The sequence below is a fragment of the Pimephales promelas genome, chromosome 21 (genome assembly GCF_988280905.1).
Source record: "Pimephales promelas chromosome 21, fPimPro1.hap1.1, whole genome shotgun sequence".
NCBI classification, from domain to species: Eukaryota; Metazoa; Chordata; class Actinopteri; order Cypriniformes; family Leuciscidae; genus Pimephales; species Pimephales promelas.
Window position 1 is genome coordinate 2,710,093 of NC_142789.1, and position 24,431 is coordinate 2,734,523.

At 34.7% G+C, this 24,431-nt stretch overlaps 2 protein-coding genes across 3 annotated transcripts; one reads left to right on the plus strand and one right to left on the minus strand.

Moving 5' to 3' along the window:
- Window positions 1–1,726: 1,726 nt before the first annotated feature.
- cdk2 (cyclin dependent kinase 2) lies at window positions 1,727–11,262 on the minus strand. Its single transcript, XM_039663387.2, has 7 exons — window positions 11,000–11,262; window positions 9,996–10,073; window positions 9,734–9,854; window positions 7,451–7,621; window positions 5,521–5,622; window positions 5,232–5,435; window positions 1,727–2,381 (listed from the first exon to the last, which is right to left on the minus strand). Exons 1-7 carry the CDS (start codon window positions 11,113–11,115, stop codon window positions 2,277–2,279), a joined length of 897 nt encoding a protein of 298 aa, XP_039519321.1. The 5' UTR covers window positions 11,116–11,262; the 3' UTR covers window positions 1,727–2,276.
- A 1,124-nt stretch (window positions 11,263–12,386) lies between these two features.
- sarnp (SAP domain containing ribonucleoprotein) lies at window positions 12,387–20,716 on the plus strand. 2 transcript variants are annotated; one of them, XM_039663393.2, is made up of 11 exons: window positions 12,387–12,493; window positions 13,529–13,628; window positions 14,490–14,554; window positions 14,936–14,994; window positions 15,475–15,526; window positions 17,170–17,243; window positions 17,622–17,653; window positions 18,451–18,470; window positions 18,559–18,627; window positions 19,596–19,682; window positions 20,532–20,716. In XM_039663393.2, exons 1-11 carry the CDS (start codon window positions 12,461–12,463, stop codon window positions 20,571–20,573), a joined length of 633 nt encoding a protein of 210 aa, XP_039519327.2. In that variant the 5' UTR covers window positions 12,387–12,460; the 3' UTR covers window positions 20,574–20,716. The 2 variants fall into 2 exon arrangements, with proteins under 2 accessions (XP_039519327.2, XP_039519328.2); XM_039663394.2 differs by having other exon boundaries at window positions 14,493–14,554.
- The last annotated feature ends 3,715 nt before the right edge of the window (window positions 20,717–24,431 follow it).

Below are 24,431 nucleotides of genomic sequence, written 5' to 3' on the forward strand. Positions count from 1 at the left end.
TTAACACAGTGGAAAACCAAACAAAGGCGAAAAAAGTGAAAAAGCGCCGTAATATGATAAAACAGCGCTGTGTTACCTCACACACACACGACCGGAAGAACAGAAGTGGCGTCTGTGGCATACTAAAAGCTTCACTGTTCTCGAGCCATGTGTCGCGCTTGTGTCTCATTAGCCTTGTTCTGCTCCAGCGGCTTTCGTTACCACTGTTAACAGTACGAATGTTAATACATTACCGGTCATCCATGAATATGATTTCTGCCCAAGCCCATCGTATTCTCCACCGGTTGTAGAGGTGAGAACGAATCCCATGATGACGCCAAATCAAGCACCTTTGTTTTGAATAAACGACCTCTAGTGGTGAAAAACTACATAGAGTGCCTTTAATTATACAATCATATAATAATAATTATACATCCATATGCTTAAACAGAATGAACATATTGATAAACCCTAAAAGCGTATTCTGGACAAATGTGGGCAAAATAGTTTTGATTAATTTTCATAAAATACTTCCCTTGATCTGAGCGGTACATGACTTGGCTACTTTTCCTAAGTTTACCTCCTGGACACACACAATTTGTTTTGACTCAATTCTACAATGTTAAGTGGGTGAAAAAAAAAAACCTCCTTAATATTGTATTTGGGTCAAAAATGGGCACCCATAGAAATGAATGGGAAAAACTAATTTAGAGCATTCTAAAATAAGCCAAAATAAGACACCAGGTGACAGCAAAGTCACTTCATCTTTAGGTTTTAGCTCTAAGAACTTATTGGAATGATATTTTAATGTAGTAAAAATAAAACATAAAAATAAGCATAATTTACACAGAAAACATGGTACTTTTTGAAGTAAATAAATTCAAAAATACCCCCAAAATAATAAAAAAAAAACCATAAATGGATAGACAAAAAAAAACCCATAAATGGATAGACAAAACTTTATGGAAGACAGTGATATAACACCCGAGTCCTTGTGGACATTTGTCCACAATTACAGGATTAAAAGGGCTATAAAGTGAATACGGTTTGAGGGTTAAAATAATCCAGATGAGGAATGTACTTGCAATCACTCGTTATTAGCTTGTTATTATTAAGCACAACAGATCACTTAACCAAACTTAGTCAACTGATTCAGTAAAAGCACATTTCTAAAACAGGGTCATTATTTTAGAAGGTAAAAATACAGATAGTACGTTTCTAGTTCTTAATCTAGTTGTTAGAATAAACTTTTAAAATAAAACTTCATGATGTTCTCTGTGGTTTTAAGAGGAAAGTGTAAATGAATTTATGCTTTTTCCCCTGCCTAAAAACATCAGAATCTAAATCCTTGATATCAGAACATCCTTTAACATACATGGTCCTCAGATCAGGCGCTTTTGCTCTTACACTTAAACAAGCAGCACAAAAAAGAAACTGATTTCACAGAGGAGAAATGGCTTCACTAAATTATTTATTTTACAGTGTGATCAATATCATTCATTTCCTTACATTGACTATCCAAAATATCTATAGAGTTCTCCAAAGTAATACGTGACTTAACTAAATAGCATTTTAAACCAAGAAGAGACTTCATTTTAAATGAAACTTTTTTCTTTATGGTTTTAATTGTTTATTGCTGTTTAAATGGTTCTTCGATAAAGATCGATAAAATGTTGCACCTTTATAATATACCTGTTGGAAAAGCTGGTTCAGGAAACAGAATGTGGAAACAATATATAACACAATGTAAATAAAAAGTAACAAGAGTTTAATTGAAGTTGCAGAGAGTACTGTTTTATGAAACTATCAAAGCAAATCAGGTTTAAAATAATTATTAGAATAATATATTATCTAAAAAAAAAAAAAAAAAAAAAGAAAGAAAAAAAAAGAGAGAGAGATTGGCAGTCTAAACTGTTTCATTTGGTCTAAGGCTGGTACAGAGCACTCAGTGTGATATGTACTTATGGCATAATATATGAATAATACAATTCCACACTGGCAAAACCTTGGAATGTCATCTCCAAACTACGAGCGCATGAGGAAACACCACATCTCGTCTATGCAAATCTACAAATCCTCCAGGTCATTTTAATCAAATGCTTACTATTAGCACAACAGTTTTCCAGTGGAATGCAAAGGTTGCAGTGGATAAACTTCAGTTTAAAATAAACCAGAATGATTTGAGAAAAGGTACAACTGATCATAGATTATAAAACAGAACAATTTCCGAACGGCTGGGAAATAGTTCTCAGAAAAAGCTGACCCGACACTCAGTCTGTTGGTGCTGAAGTACTGGTTCAGAGGCGCAAGGGCGGCACTGGCATGGTGACATCACGGAAGAACCGATGAACAAGGGCGTTCTTCGCTGAGATCCTCTTGTTAGGGTCATAGATCATCATTTGCTGTGGACACAAAAAAAAAATATTTTTTTAAATGGGGAAATACTCAAATCAAATTGACATTGCTTTCAGGTTAAAGTTGTGGACTATGGGTAGAGGTGTAAAAGCCAATCACGTGGTTAAAATAAGGGTGTTTAGGTCTTCAAGCGATTCCTATTCCAGGAAGGTACCAATATTTAGACAAACAGTTATATCAAACATGGTTATTTTGTCTTTTGGCAAAATGATTTGTTGCAGCCGTGAAAAAAAAAAAAAAATCAGCAGCCTCAAAAACACTAACATGATTTCATTCACAGTTCATTTATTTTTAAACTCTATTTAAAACACACAGCATATTCTTTCATTTGTATTTTCTTTCCCTGCTCTCCCTCCGTCTCTATATCACTCACACGTCTCTCTCTCTCTCTCTCACACACACACACACACACACACACACGAAGTGCACACCGCGTCTGTCTATGAGGCGCCGGACTGGACAAAAGCGCTGCGAACACTGGGTTAGAGAGAGACAGAGTGTGACTTTATTTTAACTTATATAAACTGATATAATTTATTTTACTGGACAGTTTAAAGCTCATAACCATATTTTGTTGTTACATGAAGAGTGCAGTGAATATGTTGCATCATGCAGTATTTGTCCTGAAAAGGCTACTGAGTAAATGTCTGTTACCTCAATAAATTTAAGGGAAATCCTATTTTATTTGTATACATTTTAATCATTAACTTTTAAAAACACTCTTTTTACAACTAAAATAACAGTCAAGGGTAAAAAAAATAATTAATAATTCCCAAAAATTAAAACGGAAAAAAACAAAAAAAAAAAAACGGAATTTGGGAAAAAATATAACAAATTTCATAGGGCCCTACTAACAATTTAACAAAAATACCACAGCAAAAACAACTGGACTAAATAATATAAATTTCAAACATTATTAAAGACAAGTAAACACAATAAAATAAGAACTAATGATCAAATTAGCAATAGCACAAATAAATAGGTAAAAGAATTGTAATCAAATACATAAAATATCATTTTTGACACATTTGTTTCTTGAACAGATCCAAATAAAATGCAATGTCAATACCTTAAAAATAAAGCTGGGATATTCAAATTCATTTATTGTCCATTTTGGTGGACAAAGAAGAAAATTTAAAAAAAAAGTCCATCACGGTCAAAAAAAGGTTTGAGTGAGTGCTGATCTGAAATAAACTGTTCTTTTATCTCTATACAACACCAGTGTTCTGCATGAGAATAGTAGATTAGGGCTGGGACACATGACAACAACAAACCAAAAAAAACTCATATCGATTATTATCATGATAAATGTCAAGTCGAGTAAAAGTTGTAGAAGCCAGACAGTTAACTGTGTCTTATCATCAGAACATGACAAACACTTACCGAACAGAATAACATTTCACAAATTAATATTACAAAATATGAATATTACAAATGAGCATTTTGTCTCTTAGAAATGCACATTTGATAGTAGCTGGGATGCAGATGTAAATTCATGTTCATTATCAAAAACAGTAAATCTGTAAATAATTGTAACAACCTCATTTTATAGAGTGGATCATATTAATATATGATCACTGCATTGGAATTTTAGATGACTTGAATGTATTGTTTTTAACATGTTTTTACCAATTCATAAAATGATTTATTTTTTATGTTGTCAAATGTGGTTTGTGACTGAGAAATTACTATTGAGGTTATTTTAAAATGGCGTGAGTGACGTGACTACGCTGGCTGAGGAGTCCGAACACATCTGCATGTTCAAAAACTGAATATATATTAAAGCCAGACTGATATTATCGGCCGATATTAGGCATTTTCCAAAATATCGGAATCGGCAGTTATAATGGCCGATAAATGTATACTTCAAAAATAAAATAAAACGGATGAAACATGCTTCAATCATCTCTCCTTGGCCTGTTATATTGAAAATGTATGTTTTACAATTTGCAGTATGATGTCATCTATTGCTAAATTATGGCTCATCATAGACTAGCTAACCACGAAGCTAGCTAATATCACTATCATCAGTGGAAGACCGCTAACGTTAACATTAATGAGCTTGGAAACCACAATGAACTTTTTCTGCCTAAATAAAGTAATGATTACCATATTTATTGCTAGCATATCTCTAGTTACCGTCCCTGCATTGTAAAATGTAAGTTAGACTTGCGAGGAGTGAACATTTAGACATCGAGAAAAAGTATCAAACGTATCTTGTGCATAAAAGTTAGCTTTTCTTTTACACGTGTGTGAAATCCAACGACTCCAAGTGTGCGTTGCAGACTGTCGTCCTGTAATGGATTTAGAATCGCTAAATAGTAGGTTTTAGAAGGCAGGCAGCAACTGATGATTGAAAATGGTTTGATGTAGCTTGATGGAAAGAATTTAAAAAGTGCAGGTAAAGGGATAAGCAAGCTGATATTGTAATTATAAGGTAGCTTATAAGACAATGTAGGGACTAATTATTATTTTATTTATCAGAACTTTAATATATTTTGATGTTCCTCATTCTGTTGTGACAATAAAAGAAACAAGTTTCTTTTTAAAATGCTATCATATTATTTTAGTTAAAATAAATAACTACAAATAACTATGTTAGGGAAATCTGTTAATGTTTTGTTGCACGTTTCTTAAAAAAAAAAAACATTATCGGCCGTTATATCGGAATATCGGATTTTAAAACCCAAAAATATTTGTATCGGCCTTCAAAATCCTTTATCGGTCGGGCTCTAATATATATCAGCATTACTCCTGAGCGCTAAGCAACATTTGAGCATCATAAGGTAAGATGTGGGTTTTTGAGCTGCTGGCGTGTAGCTTTGCTGCCCTCTTACCCCTAGGAGATCTCGGCCATCTTCATCCAAAGGAGGCACCACTTTCGACAGGTCCTGTCGGGCCCACTTAGGAAAGGAGGGTTTGTAGTCTGGCATTGAAGTGACTCCAGGCCATATGGACTCATCCGGAGTGCCCAGAGTTCGAAATATTCGGAAGAGCTGGTCTATTTCAGAATCTCCAGGGAACAACGCTCTCCGAGTAATCTGGTATGAAAAGACAGAAAGTAAATAAACATCTTAAGCCATCAATAATGGCAAGCTGATTAGTTGTGTAGATAAAAAAAAATACCATTTCAGCAAAGATGCAGCCCAAACTCCAGATGTCGACAGCTGTAGAATAGTATTTACATCCCAGGAGAATCTCTGGAGCTCTGTACCACAAAGTTACAACCTATGAAAAAGAATCAAATTAAGATGGTTACAGATTGAGATGGCCACTGAAGCTTCGAAACCTTTATGAATCAATGGTTCGGACGGAGCATATCATGTGATCATGTGATTTCAGTAAACAAGGCTTCATTATCCCATGAATCATGAGGAGTCACTGAGAACCAATGAACAAGTGCCCGTGGGTTTTACCTGATCTCTGAACAGTTTATACATCTGTAGACATTTTAATTAGACATAAGTATAATTAAAATGAATGGTAGTTAATAGTCTCTTATTGGGCTGTTTGGTTGAGCCATTCATAGAACAAACCCCGAAAATTAATAAAAGAACACATAGACATAATTGCATTTGAAAGGTTTTACATTCAATAAAACATTTGCAATAGATTTGTAAAAGTTGCTTTTATGCATGTTTGCACTGTTCTGACCACTAGGGGTCACCGTGGAGACGGGTGTCGGATTGAAGCGCATACAAAACTGGTTGATAACAATAGCAATTCATTCATTATTCCCAACTGAAGTTTATACTTACACAATATATAAGAGTCAAGAAGGATCTAAGAACATCGTTTGATTTATTAATAGTAATACATCTAGGCGCATTGTTCAAACAAGCAAACATATATAGATCTATGTTATATAGATTCTCATTTTCATATTATTGAATCTTATGTTGTGTTCTGTATTGTCACCGGACGATTTTATGCAGCAGTAAGTGTCCATTATATTTATATTAAGTGGATTCTGACTAACTGTACCACCTCTGATTGGCCATTGCGATCACATGCTAAACAGACATATATGTGAAACGGGAGCGTTTGAAAGCAGCTGCCCATCATCAGTCATACTTGTGAGATGAAAAAGAGGAGTGAAATAAACTCAGTCTTTATAAACTGGTTTCTTACTGTCATACAAATTTTGCCTGTCTCTCTCAACATTTTCTTTACGTTCAGTACAACTCGCTTAGAGACTTTCAGTTGCATCTTTCTTCCAAATTATCAAGCTTTCTTGATGGTGATTTTATATTTGACAACTATTTTAAAACTATACGTGCATCTGCTTAGTAGTCTGTAGAGCTGCATGATTAATCGATAAAAGACGGGGATCTTGATTCAAACACAAACAGTAGGGATGGGCAACGATTAATCGCATCCAAAATAAAAGTTTGTGTTTATATAATATATGTGTGTGTAGTGTGTATAATTAATTTGTATATATAAATACTAACTCATGCATGTATATATTTAAGAAAAATTTGTTATTATTTTATATCAAATATTTATGTTTATATATAATATTAATTGTGAATAAATATATATAAAATATATACATGCACATATTTCTTAAATGTGTGGGTATTTATATATGAAGAGTTCAGATGCAAAAGCCTCTAAATGCCATTTGAAATTTTCTTATTTAATGATGATTTTTAGCAAACTTGTATATTTAAGTTCAGTAATTTCACTTAAATAACAATTAATAGGTAATTATCATTGCCATTTAAGTGAAATGACTGAACTTAAATATACAAGTTTGATAAAAATCATCATTAAAGAAGAAAATTTCAAATGGCATTTAGAGGCTTTTGCATCTGAACTCTTCATATACAAATTAATTATACACACTACACACACATATTATGTAAACACAAACTTTTATTTTGGACGCGATTAATCGTTGCCCATCCCATTATTTTTGTTACAATATTTCAAATTATCACCGAAGTGCTGGGATAAGAGTTTATAGTTCAGATATAAACACTGATGTTGATTAGCGATCAAAACAGATTGAAATAAAGATTGCTTCAATGACATCGTTTCTGCCCCTCACCTCATGTGTATACGTCCGCACAGGTACACCAAACGCTCTGGCCAAACCAAAGTCAGCCAGTTTGATCTCGCCCTGAGCGTTGATCAGGAGATTCTGGGGTTTGAGATCCCTGTGAAGAACCCGATGGGAATGACAGAAGGCCAGTCCCTGGAGCAACTGGAACAGGTAACTCTGATGAACAGATACACAGACAGACACGTTATTTCCCTACGTGTTTAATAGTTGTGGGCTGCATTTCCCAAAAGCATTGTAAGCCCTTAATAGTAATACGTCACACCGTATTGTTTTTTTCACACACCTACCACTCAGTGAGTGTCAAACCTGTTGTCTCACAAAAGGACCAATTGACAGGATAGATCAGGTTCTGCTTCATCATTGAAGGATCAAAGTGGTTCTTTTTTAAACTGAGGTTAGTTACCCCACATTAATATGTTTCTAGCATATCTTTGTTTGTTTCTTAAAGAGATACTCCACCGGTTTTTCATATTAAACTGTGATTCCCTTAACTAAGACGAGTTGATACGCACCTCTGTCGTCTCAATGCGTGCACTCAATCGCTCTGTTTTGCCGCGAAACTTTGTTAGCACTTAGCTTAGCCCAGTTCATTAAATATGGGCCAAAAAGAGAAGTGACCAAACACCTCCACGTTTTCCCTATTTAAATCCAGTTGCACGAGCAGTGTAACTCGACCTAGGACGGTGACACAAAATAAAACGTTGCGCTTTTCTAAGTGTTAAATTGATAACTATAATGTATGGCGGAATACCACAGCAAGTGCTTGGGAGCACTTCGACTCGGCGTAGTAATATCGTCACTCGTGAAAAGTCCTCTCCCCCTCCCTCCAAGGGGGTAATCCATCGACCGGGAGTTAAAGCCTCGCGGGAGCTGCCATCTTGTAGCAGAACTTCACTTGCGTTAGCATTCCCATTGACTCCCATTCATTTTGGCGTCACTTTGACAGCGAATAACTTTACATCTGAGGCGTTTGAAGACCCCATTGGTCCTTTATTTATTTCTAAAGAAACACGACAATGTGTAAATAGCTTCATTACCTTGTAGTTTATGTTATGGCCCCATAGAAGCAGTTTTAGTGAAAGTAGGCTAACGATTGCGTCATGCCCACGCGACTCTCTGTCGCACAGTAGAGAGATTACCGTATGGACAGGAGAAGAAGCTCGCACGCAATCGGGGAAACGTGGAGGCAAAATGACAAAATAATTAATCAGAATACCTAGCAGAATTGTCTTCTGCTCCTCGCTCATGGACAATGATTCAGATTTCTCATGCCACAGCACTAGAAGACAGACGGGTTGCTCTCGTCACAACTACATAGTCAAGCTCTGTTTGAGTCTGCGCGTCAGGGACGGAAATGCTAAAAAAAAAAAAAAAAAAAAAAAAAAAAAAAAAAAATCGCCAAAACGGGCTTCATTCGTCTCAATGGAGTTCCAATGAGATCGCTCTGTCTATTTCTTTTACTGTCTATGCCTCCCTCTCATTTCCGTCAATAGAACCAAGCCGCATTGTTGCAAATTGGCCGTTCAGGCACAGTGGTTAACGATGTCACACGCATGGTGGAGTAATAACTTCTTTTCGAATTAATGCTAGATTTATGCTATGGAAATTATTTTGCTTTATTTTTCAGATTCAATCATAGGCTCGTTCTTACGTACTTGAACACATTCACACATGCACACACTTCAAAAACTACACTTTAAATCTCTTGACAAACTTAAAGACGTAAATGACATTTGTATGCATTCTAAATAAAAGAGACATGTTGAACTGAATGCCAGCTTGCTTATTTTGGTCAAGATAATTTATTAAGTCCACATGTCATGCAAACAAGAAACAAGAAACTTTAACCCACGGGTCGAGAGCTGTCGTTCTAACCACACTTTCTGTCGTTCTAACCAACTTTGCGATGTTGTTTGCGAATGTTCGTTGGAATGATGGTTTCGGGAGACACCGACTCGTTTAACTGTGCAGATAACGATGGAACTTGCGAACATAGTTGGCAAACGATGCTTTCGAAAACGCACCCCTGTATGCTTTCGAATTGCTCTCTTAGTACTTTGATGTCAAACACCGATTGGCCAAAGAAAGACTGTCCTTTCTGACAAAACTCATCAGACCTAGACAGATCACAATGACATATTTTTATCCAAAATGTCAAATTTCCCTAAAGGTGACTAGCGGTTTTTGGACAAGCATGAAAGTTCTGATGTTATATAGTACAATGACACCCCTTTTATGTAAAAAGATCAAGTCTCTGTTTAAACTCACCTTCACGAGTGGCAAGGATATACCAGAAACAGAGGACGAGTCCATAAACCTCTTCAGGTCTTGGTGAAGAAATTCAAACACCAAATAAAGCTTATTTTCTGTGTGTATCACATCACGCAACCTGTGGGCGAGAAAACTGTAAGACTCAAGAAGCCTTTGGGCAGTTTGTTTAGAATTGTGCATTGACTACATCATGATGTGAAACAAAGGTTATGCACGGGTTAAAATCATGAATAGGACTAAGTTTAGACATTGCTCATACTTGACTATGTTTGGGTGATTGAGCTCTTTAAGCAGAGAGATCTCACGTATGGCAGTGCTGGGAACACCTTCAGTCTCCCTGAAACCAACAAACAAACATTTCATTCAAACACATCCCTCATCTAAGACAAACATCTGTTTATATGAAGCTCACAGCCAATGAAACAGCCCTCAAAACGTACACACCATTAAATCAGTCACGAAAAAGCAATAAGGAATACAACATTTATCAATCTGGGTTAATATTAATTTCCTGTTGTACATATTAACCTTTCTAATGCATTATAAACAAACATGAATTAACAAATATTTTTTAAATAAGTCTCTTATGCTCATCAAGCCTGCATTTATTTCAAAAATGATCAATGAATCCTGAAAAAAAGTATCACCGGTTTTAAAAAAAGATATATTAATAAATCAGAATATTAGAATTATTTCTGAATGATCATATGACACTGAAGACTCTCCATCATTATATTTGAATAAAATAGAAATATATTGTTTTAAATTGTAATAATATTTGAAAATATTACTGTTTTTTTCTGTATTTTTTATCAAATTAAAGATAGGTTTGATGAGCATAAGATACATCTTTTAAAAACATTAAACGTGGCAATGTTTCCCATACTGTACATCTGTTGTAAACAAACTTCAAATAATAAAATTACATTTATGAACCTATATAAACAACTTCTATAAGAAATGTTCATTGTTTGTTCATGACACTAATGTTTACATATTGAAACTTTGTAAAGTGTTACCATTAAGCGATTATCTGCGTGTAAACGAACATTAAAGTGTTTAACAATCCAGAATATCAGATGTGTAACAGCTTTGACAGAGATGAACTGAGTTTTAAAACCACTTATTCTCGTAAATAACGGATGAGATTCGTTTAGTATCACTCGTAAACAAAAAAGCGGTTACAGTTTGGATTGTGCTGAGTTATTTTAAATCTGAAAGGCTTTTCGACTACATGAAACTAATGACAAACACTTAACTTACGTGTCTAATCGTATTTTCTTCAGAGCAACGGTCTCTCCGGTGATTTTATTCTTGGCTTTATAAACCACCCCGTATGTTCCCTCTCCAATCTTCTCCACTTTCTGAAAGGACTCCATGTCAAACTCCCCCTTTTCCGGGGACACTTCCACTCTAAATCTATTTAAAACCAGAGATGTGTGGCGAGAGTACTTTCAGTTGCAAAACCGCGATCAGAAACATTAAAATCGTTTAATTGATACGTAAAAATACAGGCGACCGAAAATCATGACACAACTTAACATCAATACCGCCAATTCCCGCGTTTCAAACAACACGCCCTCGCGACAAAGCACAAATACAGGCCCCGCCCTCCGAGGAAACGTCAGCCTTCTGGCGTAAACCAATCAACTGAGTGAGCCAACAAAGGCCTCCTACGTTACGTAAAAAACGACCACACTTAAAAAACGTATGTCTCACGTCTAACCAATGAGCTGAGTGAGAAGAGTAGCGCCCCGCCCTCTTTACGGTTTACGCCGGGGATCCAAACCAGTTGAAACACTTGAAACTCGTTTTAGACTTTTATGTCATAATTATGATTTAAAAAGTAGAAATTATGTCATAATAAGTAATAATTATGATATATTAAGTTGAAATTATGACACAAGCCTATGCCCTGATGTAAAAATGATGAAGTCAAAATTATGATATAAGTAGCCTAATTACTTATGACATATTTATATCATAATTATGACGTAAAAAGTCAAAATTATAAGATGAAGTCGAATGTATGGCATACTAAGTAATTATTATGATTAAAAAGTCTGAGCTAAAATGATTATTTATATGATGAAATTGTTTATTTGTGAGATTAAAAATATAATATGTCATAAATTACTCTTTATGGCTTTATTTTAACTTATCATTTCATAATTATGACTTAGCATGTCATCATTTTGGTTTGATAGATTTTGATCGATTTTGTGCGCGCACTCTTTGAGAGTCAAGTCAAATCACATAACATGATTATTACAGATTATTGTTTGCAGCTTCGTGTGATATTATGATTTTTAGCGATATTATGAAACAAAGCAGCTCTGCAAAAGACAACAGTCAGTGTCATTATTCTGCTCAATTTATTTCAATGCTTTATGTGTATGATTCACTGTAAAAAATAAAATAAAAAATCTAAAAATTCTGTCGTCATTTAGCCTATACTTTTTTCCACACAATGGGAGTCAAACATCAACTGTTTGGTTACCCATATTCCTCAAAATATAACAGAAGAAAGAACTTCATACAGCTTTGGAACTTTAAGCTGAGCAAATTATGATTTCTTTGTTATTTTTGGATGAACTACACCTCTAAATAACGCCCAACATTATGCTTTGTCCCTTCTGACCAACCGGTGGCGCTGCAGGCTTGTTCTTAAACACGTTTAAACCGGAAGGAAGCAGATTTCAAAATACAAACCTCTTCAAGAAAATGGCGGAAGTCGTGGAGCTGCATAAACTCAAGGTAACAGACTACTACAAAGAAATGTTTTACTTTCTACTTATTATTTCCATATGACTGTAACAGTAAGCGGTTCCTAGCTGTGCTAAGTTGAATTATGATGATTAATTAATAATAGATTATAACGTTCCAATCGTTCATTCAGCACTTCTGTGAGCTTCCAGTGAGCTGACAAGCAGCGTCTTTCGTTCTTCGCCTACGCTATAAAACATAAAAGTACCTGTGTACCTAGACAGCATTTTAGCTCAGTCTTTAAAAACTCTTATAAAAAGTTGACTTTTACTTTGTTCCCCTTCATTGAGATAATACACTGACTCCACTCTTGCAGTGGTTTATTTAATTAAAAAATAATAATAAATCCCAACACACGTCCCTGTCCATCTAAAAAGTGAATTGTAACAATAGACATCATAGTCTTAAAATAAGTTAGATGCTTGCTTAAACGACTTTTTAACCATCATAGCTCACCAATACATAGTAAGCTGCTTTATTAAACCTATTTTTTGGGCGTAACTGTCAATGGTATTAAAATCTAGTGAGCTTCTTGTGTAAACAATGACGTATTGGCCATTAAAAGTACATATGGCCACATATGTTGTTTTACTGAGATAAGCACATAACACACCACCTACTGTAGCACAAGCTAATACATTAGGGTTACTTTTGTTTTGTTTTTTAACGTAGTTGGGATTTTTTATTTATTGGTCTTTCACTTTTTTCATTCATAAATTACAATATTAAATTAAGTGACACCATGAAAAAAATCTGTCTTTGTCTTTCTGTCCATCTGTCTCTCTCTCTCTCATTCTGCCATTCAGTGTGTCTGTCTATTTTTCTTTCTGTCAATCGTTCTTTCAAGAAATGTCACATTGTATTCAGTTTAGTTTGTTTGGACTGATCTTTATCGACGTGTCCATGTTTGTTCAGATGCCAGCTCTTTATAGACTTGACAAAGCACTGATTCGGACACCGCAGATGTGTTATTTGTGGTTGATAAATGTCACTGCAGCAGTCATTAAAATGATGTAATCTCCTCAGTTGGCTGAGCTGAAGCTAGAATGCACGGCTCGAGGGCTGGAGGCCAAAGGAAATAAAGGAGATCTGATTGCCCGGCTGCAGGCTTACCTGGAAGAGCACGGTAGGGGTTTTCTAATGCAAGATATTTTACTTCATGATCCAGTTTTTTAACAGATCTGATTACAATTATGTTCATAGATGATAAACAGATATCGAGGTGAAATGATTTATCTGTGGACATCGTTATTTGGGGCGGCAGTGGCATTTAGATGTTTTATTTTAAGGTGTAATATTGCCTAAATTTATTTACATTTATTCATTTAGCTGACGCTTTTATCCAAAGCAATTTACAATTGTGTCAGGGACAGGGATGATGACATGCTAAGTCATAATTATGAAATGATAAGTTAAAATAAAGCCATAAAGAGTAATTTATGACATATTATATTTTTTATCTCACAAATAAACAATTTCATCATATAAATAATCATTTTAGCTCAGACTTTTTAATATTGGTTTATAATAATTACTTAGTATGCCATAAATTCGACTTCATCTCATAATTTTGACTTTTAACGTCATAAAATATGTCATAACTATTGCTCAGGGACACATTGGTGTCTTACAGTGGATTCGAACCCGGGTATCTCACACCAAAGGCATTTGTCTTATCCACTGCGCCATCACCACCCCCGTGTAATTATTATTATTATTTCTACCTTTTTTCTTGATAAATGTGAATGTAAATCATAGAAGGCTGTTACTCTTTATGCTTCATTTTGCTAATATTCGAGTCTCCTTTTTGGGGAGGATAGCGATGGCATATAAAGTCACTGGACATAATTTATGAATCTCAACCCAACAGGCACCAAATTAAATAGTTAGTTGATATGCGGAAACTGCCATGATTTTCTCCTGCGGTTGTTAATTTCAAACTCTGGTTATAATGCTCACATAACATTTAAAATGTGTGTGTTTTTAGAAGAAGTGAATGAAGAGGAAGTTCTGGGAGTGTTTGGGGATGGCGATGGCGATGGTGAGGCTGAGGTAAGATATCCTGGATGTAATTCATGGTCATGGCTTTGCGCAATATCATTACGTGAAATCTCACGGCCCACTAAGAAGGAAATGAATTGAATAAAGTCGTTATTTTTGTCGCTTGATAAACTTATGGTTGAGCAGCTATTGTCACTCGGACTATTTTAACGATGTCTTTTAATAACTTTTGGGCCGGCCAGTTTCGATCCATTAAGAAGCCTATGGAGGAGTGATCCAGCTCTCAGATTTAATCAAAAATATCTTAATTTGTGTTCTGAAGATGAACGAAAGTCTTACAGGGTTGAACAACATGAGGGAAAGTTCCAGACGGCACAAACACAGTCATGGTGATTGATGAGCTCAACTTAACTTACTTCACATGTGTTTTAGGAGTCTTTTACCAAAGAAGAGAGCACTGACCAGAAGGAAGAGCTTAGTCCACCTGTAACGTATGTATTTAATTTTTTTTACATTTCCAATTTAAGTCATCTTCCTCAATACATCAGCACATTTTGTACTTCACAATATTTGTGTCTGGCTAACATAAGGCTAATTTTGCAATTAACCACTTAAACCTGGGCTTTTCAAAGACAGTTGGCCTCCCTTCTGACACAATTTCACACCCCATTACAATACCATGGCAAACCTAGCCTAAAATAAGTCCAATCTTCTTTAGCAATTATTTAAGCAACCAGTCAGTAATAAAATAAGTAACTATGTTCTTTTTTCTTTCATTGTTTAATTAGCATTAATGACACAGACTGCATCAGGTTTATTAGGCTGCTATCACTTTAAGACTGAATACACAGATCCAAGATACTGATGTACACGCATATCTGCTATTCTCCCAAATTTTTTAACTGTACTGAACACTAAGCCAATTATTTTTATGTGAACTAATTGTTTGTTTATTGTGTTCTTGATTTCAGGGTGGCTGAGAAAAAGCTGGTTAAGATGAACCCTCCTGCTACAGTTGGTGAGGTAATGATCATATCATTTATGGCGATTTAATTACTGGAAAGTATTAGCTCATGCAAAGATGAAAATTTCACACCTCTTTCTTACGTGGAACACCATGAAAGAATCAATAAAGTAGTCAATGTGACCTGTGAGCTGTAATGTGAATGGTCCGTTCCCCGCTGGTAGGTGTTTGGTGATCCGATTACAAGTGGTCAGTATTTAATAAATAAAAACTGAAACCACATACACGCCACCACAAATGTTTAAATATTCTGACCATACGACTGAGTTTAGACTCTACAGCAGGGTTGCCGTTCAATAAAACTAAAACAGTTACAACATTTGTTAATTCAAATAAAGCTGAAATAAAATATAAGTATTAGTTGAAAAATAAATACACAATGTGAACTAAACACAAATTAGAAATAAGTTGACTGAAATAAATTTACGTTGAAGCGCTAAAATTATTAACTTGAAATAAATTAACTAAAACGGAAATCTAAATAGCAATATTGATAAATAAATAAGCAAAAACTAATAAAATGTCAAAAGCACAAAACAAAATTACTTTCAATTAACATGAAAACAAAAAAATAAGCTGATTTGAAATAAAATTAAAAAGTTTTAAAGTTGCCAGCCACTGCCAGTGTTTTTGATCATTTTCACAAAAGTTTTAATGGCCACCAGAATATTTTGTTGTATGAATATCTGATATGCAATATATCAAAAGAAGGAACAGAGCCTCTGCTTAAAAAAATAAATAAAATAAATAAATATATATATAGCTTCATGCATTCTTTTTAATCAACACTTGAAGTGTCATATACATAAAAAGCAACATATTGAGCATAAAGCTGAGAAAATCGTGTTTTTATCAAAGACTACATTCAGATGGGATTCAGAACGATGATTAAAATACAGGAGTCGTCGATCTAGTCCATCAAAATCTTCTGTCATTAACCCTTCCTGGGTCGACATTTCATTCTGTAACATTGTTTTGATTTATATGCTGTTATATGTTGTTGATTTGTGTTATTTTATATACATATGCATATGATTACATGTATCACTTGCTTCTGCATCATCTTTGGCTGTTTTGATCAGGAGATTCTGTACTCTTCTAGAAGATGTGTAATAGCGCCCCCTACAGTATAACAGTGAAAACAAAAAGCTGGAAAATTTTCAATGGTGGGAAAAATGTAAACTTAAATAATACTACTCTGCAGCCCATGATTCTGCCATAATACATTTGTAGATGTCACAATACCAAAATTTGTATTTGTAAAACTCTTCAAATTTTTATTTTTAATCTATTTAAAAATAAAATTACAACTCGTAACCCTTGCACCCATTAAATGTTTAAGCCAGGTGATACTTGAAGTTCCCATTTCATTGGGCAAAAAACTTTGACTAAGACCAAGTGACGCATCAATTTATTTGAACTCTTCAACTATTGAAATAATGAAATCGTTTAAAAATGATTAATCATTCATCAATATAAATTCAGTTTGATTTGTAAAACCATTTCAACTGGTTCACTAGTCTGGTTAATATAGTCACTGAGTATTCACTGCAGGCTTACTTCCTCTGGTTGTTTACAATTATTGTGAGATTTTGTGTTGAATGTGCTCTTGTTTAATCTCTTACAACTGTGTCGATTGCAGAGGCTTCAGAAGAGAGCGGAGCGCTTCAATGTCCCGCCGAGTGGGGACACCAAAAAGGCAGCGCGAGCAGCAAGGTTTGTGTTTTAACCAAGGAAAAAATGTCTTTAAGAGAGGGTCAAAGACTGAAGAACAGTAACTTTGCTGTGATCATTCATGTTATTGTGTGGCTTATATTTCTTCCATTAGCTTTACATTTGTATCTTGTAGCAATATGTTAAAATACAATATGTTTAATACTACTCTTGTGGCGGCCGCACACAGTTGCACAGTGTGTAACAGCGACTGACACAGCAAGCCTGGTTGGGTTTAGCCGTTTAGTTGTGTTGGTTAAGTTTAGGGTAAGAGGACTACGCCAATGAATGTCCTCACAAAGATAGATGTACAAACCTGTGCGTGTGTGATGATTGTTTTGAAGCATCCTGAAATCTTAACTCTTTTTCTTGTTTTATTAGGTTTGGGTTGCCAGAACCTGAACCTTCCAAAGGTGAGTTGGTTTGCATCTCAAAAGTGTTCCCGACAGGTCTAATGCTATATTTCACACATTTCTAAAAAAAAAAAAAAAAAATACTACTGCTGTTGATGCTGTTTCAACAAAACATTGTTAAGACCATGATGAGAATACAGTATGTGCTGCATAATTTATCTTTTACTTCCACACATTAATTGTCAACTTTTACAATATCCAATTAAAATAGAATCTTACCATTTCCTAAAAATAAGTAAAAAGTCATAACATTCAACAATCAAGAAAAGAAGTTTTACTTCTGTTTATTTGGTTAATTTAAATCTTTTTATAAGAAAATTAAGTAATAAGTTTAAATAATTTAAGTAACAGTTATGAAATATAATATTATATATATATATATATATATTTTAATGCTAATTCCTGTAAGTTTCAACCTGAGTAATGTTTACCTGGTGATTTTTTTTTTCCTTAGTACAATTTATTTATGAAGCATTAATGTTGATAATGTGATAAGAAAAATATCTGAGAATAGGCCATTTATTGTACATTTATTAAGCAATAAAACAGACTCCCTGATTAAATAAAGACTTTTTACTTCAGACGGGCCCATACGTCATTCATTTGCAGTCAGACATCCATACTTGCGCTGTGTTTGTTGTGTGCAACTGTTTTGGTGTGTGTGTGTGAGAGAGAGATCTGTGTCGTGGCACCTAGTCTCTTTCTTCAAATTAAAAGCTTCATGTTCAATGGCCAATAAATAAAAATGAATGGATCTGCCCATCCAGTGATTTTGTTTTTTCTCTCTCTCTGTATAGGAACTTCAGCGAAAATAAGTGTAAGTAATTTCCTTGCAAACTTTGAATTTGGAAATAACTGACTTAAATCTGTGCAAAATCACTTTTAAACATGCCACTCTCTTTTAGGTTGACGTTGAGGTATTAAAGAAGAGAGCAGAACGTTTTGGCATGAATGTCTCCTCAGTTTCTAAAAAGGTAACTTTTTTCATATTTTATAAACTGATCAAAAAAATCTTGGAGAAAAATGAAATATAAAATATTTCTAAAATATGCTAAAATATTTTTAGATTAACATTAGAAAATAACATCATATTCTAACTGTTCATCATGTTGAACTACATAACATTGATTAGTTTTATATACATTGATTTGCTCACCTGTTTGCTCAAGTAACATGCAACACTCATGTTACTTGAGCAAACAGTCTCTGTCAAGTCGAAGTTAGTCGTGGACGTGGAGCTCTCGGCGTCTCGAAAGATATTGATCTTCGTTTTAGTCCTCTTTTTGTCTCAAAGTCTGCTTGCCATGGTCCATAATGTTTGAACTAAACCCTGTTAGGGATGCTCACGCTGTTGAGCTCACACAACGGGCATAACCGACCCAGTTGTCCGCGTCTGTCGCCATGGTTACTATTGCAGTACGAGGTCAAACCTGGGTAACACGGTTTCCTTGGTTAAAAATCACAATTTTCTCACGATTTACAAAAAGTTGGAAACATTTGGGATATTGTAAGTAATCAAATAAACTAAATATATAACATTGGCTTAGTGGTTTTTGGATATTTTACTGCAAAAATCCTGCATATTGTACCTTAAAGCTTGGATAAATGCAAATCTATTAGTGTTTGCACGATACTGGATTTTCCAACTTTGATAAGATACCTTGAAAAATATAGATTTTTTTGATACTACGCCATTATATAGTTTTAACATTATTGGAATTTTAAAAATTAATATTATTTTTTTGTCCATTGTGTGCTTACTCAGTGTATTTGATTTTAAATTGAGGTAATTGTGCTGTGTGTAAGCTTCTGCACAACACAGAGAAGCTTGATTTCAAACGCTGAATACAAAAAATACAAGAGCCCAGTCCGCTTTGGGTGCGAGCATGAAACCTTTGGAAACGAGTCAAATTGTTATGGTAGTTTTTGTGTAATTTCGCAGGTTGAGGATGATGAAAAGCTTAAGAAGAGGAAGGAGAGATTCGGCATCGTCACGAGTGCAGCCTCCGCTGGAGCCGAGGATTCAGAGGTATGAGTTCTGATCAGGAGAAGCCAGACACCAGAAGTCTTAAAGGTATACTCCACTTTTTTTGGAAATAGGCTTATTTTACCACTTCCCCTAGAGTTAAACAGTTGAGTTTTACCGTTTTCAAATCCATTCAGCTGATTTTCTGATATTTAGAAGAATATCAGTAACCAGACAGTTTCTGGTCTCATTGACTTCCATAGTTGGAAAAAAATATATACTATGGAAGTCAATGAGACCAGAAACTGTCTGGTTACTGATATTCTTCTAAATATCAGAAAATCGGCTGAATGGATTTGAAAACGGTAAAACCCAACTGTTTAACTCTGGGAGAGTGGTAAAATAAGCCTATTTCCAAAAAAAGTGGAGTATCCCTTTAAGAGTATCCCGGACTATTTTAACGATGTCTTTAATAACTTTTCTGGGCCGGCCAGTTTCAATTCCTCAGAAGCCTATGGAGTGATCCAGCTCTCAGATTTAATCAAAAATATCTTAATTTGTGTCCCGAAGATGAACGAAGGTCTTACGGGGTTGAAAAACATGAGGGAGAGTAAATACTGACAGTGTTTTCATTTTTGGGTGAACTAACCCTTTAAGAAATGGTGTGAAGGGTTATTTAATGAAGTTATTTTCTCTCCCAACTCTCACTTCATTGAGTGTTTACACAGTATTAAAGTGGCAATGCAATGGAAATGGCAACAGATATGTTTCCGCATTGTGTTGTACACCTGAAGAAAACGGATTATCTGGTTGTTGAGTGGATTGAGATAGACCTGTGAAGCCATGTTATTATCTCGAGTTTCTCACTGTGTAACTCTTCTCCTCACCCTCTTCCCTTTCTTTCTCTTTCAGGCCAAGAAGCGGAAACGTGCTGAGCGGTTTGGAAATGTATAGACAAATGGATCTGATCTTTTTTTTTTATTCCTTTTTTTAAAATGAAGAGTTCTTGATTGATTTTGTGATACACATGTAATCCCTGTAGTGCTGTTTTTCTTTCTTTCTGCTCTTTACATTAAAAGTTCCCCCGTTCCATACTAGATTCTCTCTTTTATCTGTCTTGATGTGCTTGATTGAGGATTTGTATTGTTTGCCTTATGTGTTTGAGGTCTAAAGATATTAATATGCATCCTTTGGGATTATATTAGGAATGCAAAAAAAAAAATCATTTCACTTTTAGTGTCCTTGTTAATTACTATAATAATAACAGTGAATTGTGCATAATTACATCCAACTAACTCCCCAACCTACTCCTAACCCTATAGTAAGTATATGTTAATTAATAGCACTTAATTGTATAATTACACTGTAACAATGAAACCTTAAAATTAAGTGTGACCTAAAAATGTATACATCTATTTTGATACTGTTAGCTAGATCCGCACATAATGTCCGTTGGTAAACTGAAATGCCAATTACTTGTATAAAAAACCTGGGATTGTTAAACAACAAAACATTTTACACTCTTTTTTAGGGGTATTTTAAGGTAAATTGTGCCAGTCACTATGTTGAGGTCAAAATTAAAAGGGGGGTTGACTGCTTTTTTTTCTTTGCATGATTGTGTTTATGGGGTGCAATATAACATGTATTCGTGGTTTTTCTTTTTTCATACATTTCAACATTTCATTATAACGTTACACGTTTTGTCTATCAAGATAATCTTTACAAGTTAATACAAAATTTATACATTTTGAAGCCTATATTAAAGATTTTAAAAAACACAATCAGACACAATAAAGTTGAAAAAAAACCATAAGCAGGTTATAACTGTGTGTTTTATGTCATAGATCAAAACGTGAAAATATTTAGAGGCTTTGTTCACCACAGACCTTATTTCAGGCGATTTAGCAAAAACCCATTCAAAAATCCCATAGACTTTAGAGCGAGGGAACAAACCGGTAGTGCTAAAATGCTAACTCACTTCCACGTTTTGGCCTACAGAGTGACGTCGTAACTTCGGCACTCTATTCAGCGGGAAGAGTTTTCACTGCAACCGTGTTCGGCAAAGCTGTGATCAGTGGCAAGAGTATTATCACCTATTATTTATTTTTGCCTTTGACATTCTGAGTTAACTTTATTTGAGCACGACCTCACGCTGTTAAGAGTTGTGTAAATAAAAGTGCACGAGTCCCAGTATTCGCCGACCTGTGTCTCCTTTCATCACCCACACATAACGAACCTGTTCTTACATCACAAAGTGATGATAAAATATATATACATGAAAAATACATTTATAAAATGAGTACATATACAAATTCAGATCCAAAATGTTTGTACGCGTTTGTCGTAGACACAAAATAGCATAACTAAGTGGATCTAAAGCCAGCGCTGGCATTTGACAAAACTAAAACATTACATCTGAAATTATACATGCAAATACATTTAAAATGATTAAGTCTAAGCCTACTTACAGGTTGTGGCCCAACAACAACTGCCTCTGGTTTTAAAGTTGGAACTGCTTCACGTTTTAGTAACAGTTTTTTGTTGAATTCGGTGTTGAACTCGTGGAGATTCTGGAAGCTGTCTTCCGTAAATGCACAGCAAAGAGAGCTAAATTACGATCGTAATTTTCAGGAACATAATCAAACATAAATTGTATCCATTGTTGACGAAGTGGGAAGCTCGAACACAGAAGACCTGACAGCTGAGTGAACACAACACACTCGACAAGGCTATATCAAAACAAAAGAATTACACTTTATTTCGATGGTCCACTTTAGATATTCCACTAACTACAAGTAACTTTACAACTACATGTCAACTACCAGTCCTTAAAGGGGACATATCATGCAAAATCCACTTTTTTACCCCTTAAATGCATTTTGTTGTATATTCGGAGTGTTTATAAGTACAGAAAAGATGAAATTATTCTCTTCAGGTGCTTCGTTTATATCTTTTTATATTGGTCATATTTTTCAACCTGTTCAGATTTTTCTGTTCTCTATGACGTTTTTTGACCTACAGCGTCACCGTATTTGCAGAGGAACTAGCACCTTTCATGTTAAAAGTATTTGTCGAAAGTATTGAAAGGAGTACTCTTCCATCGAGTCTCAGGCAAGGCCTCATCACTCTAATCCCAAAACCTAATAAGGATCCGCTTTTTATTGACAATTGGAGACCAATATGTCTTTTAAACAATGGCTATAAAATTATGGCTTTAGTGTTGGCCAAAAGAATAAAAGATGTATTAGATGGTATTATAGACGAAACTCAGTCTGGTTTTATGAAGAATAGGCATATTTCTAATAATCTCAGACTTGTTTTTGACATTTTGGATTACTCCGATCTGATACAGGATGACTCATTTATCCTTCTCTTAGACTTCTACAAAGCCTTTGATTCTATTGAGCATGAATTCATATTTCTCTCTCTTAAAAAATTTGGCTTTGGTGATATGTTCTGTAATGCTGTCTTTGCCCTGTATTCAAATGCTAATAGCTCCGTTAGAATGAAAAACGGTACAACGTCAAGATTTAATGTTAAACGTGGGATCCGACAAGGATGCCCAATCAGCCCTTATTTGTTTTTACTTTGCATGCAAATTCTTGCCTCTCATATCTCTAATAGCATCATGAAAGGTATTAACATAGCAGGTAAAGAAATACGCATCAGCCAACTAGCTGATGATACGACAATTTTTCTTAAGAATGCCAGTCAGGTGCCTATTGCCTTAAAAATTATTGAAGAATTTTCCACAGCTTCTGGCTTGACCTTAAATTTAAGCAAATGTCGATTATTACCTGTCAAAGATTGTAAGGATCAGAATATTTGTAAGATTCCAAGCCGAAAGGCAGCGAATTATTTAGGCTTAATCATTTGTAAAGATGAAAAGAGAAGAATTTTATTAAACTTTCCACCGCCTTTTAAAAAAACACAAACCAAATTAAATCAATGGCTGCAGAGAGACCTAACAGTGAGAGGGAGAGTCTTGCTCTCAAAAGCAGAAGGCTCGACTCACATATGCTGCTCTTTCTGTTCATGTAGACAACAAAACTTGTAAGGATATTGATTGTATGCTATTTAATTTTCTTTGGAAGAATAGAACACATTACATCAGGAAAAGTGTTATAATGAATAGCTATGAACATGGTGGGCTAAATGTGTTAGACTTTGATACTCTAAACAATACTTTTAAAATCAACTGGGCCAAACAATTTCTTAAAAATCCTGTTTCCATTTGGAATTTTATTCCTAACTTTATATTTTCTAGATTTGGTGGTTTGAGCTTCATATTAGGTTGCAATTACAATGTAGACAAAATACCGGAAAAGCTCTCTTTATTTCACAAACAAGTTTTGTTAGCATGGTTCCTCATATATAAGCACAACTTTTCTCCCCATAAATATATTATATGGAACAACCGAGATATTCTATATAAGAATAAGTCATTATTTTTTCCTAACTGGATTGAGAAACAGATCATTTTAGCGTTTCAACTGTTCAATAGTGATGGACAACTTATGTCTTATACAGAATTTTTAAACACCTATAAGTTTCCAGCCACACCGAAAGAATATGCAATAGTATATGATGCTATACCTTCTGGTGTCAAAATGCTATTTAGAAGTGTTGATTTTAATATCTCTTCTGTTCCTTTCTATAATCCAATCGATTCAGATATAGGTAAAATGTGTCTGACCTCTTCCAGAAATAACAATAAATATGTACGGTCTTTGTTTCAGAAAGAAGTGATATCTATCCCATATGTTGTTTCATACTGGAATTCTTTTGTCAATGATATTAACTGGAAAAAAG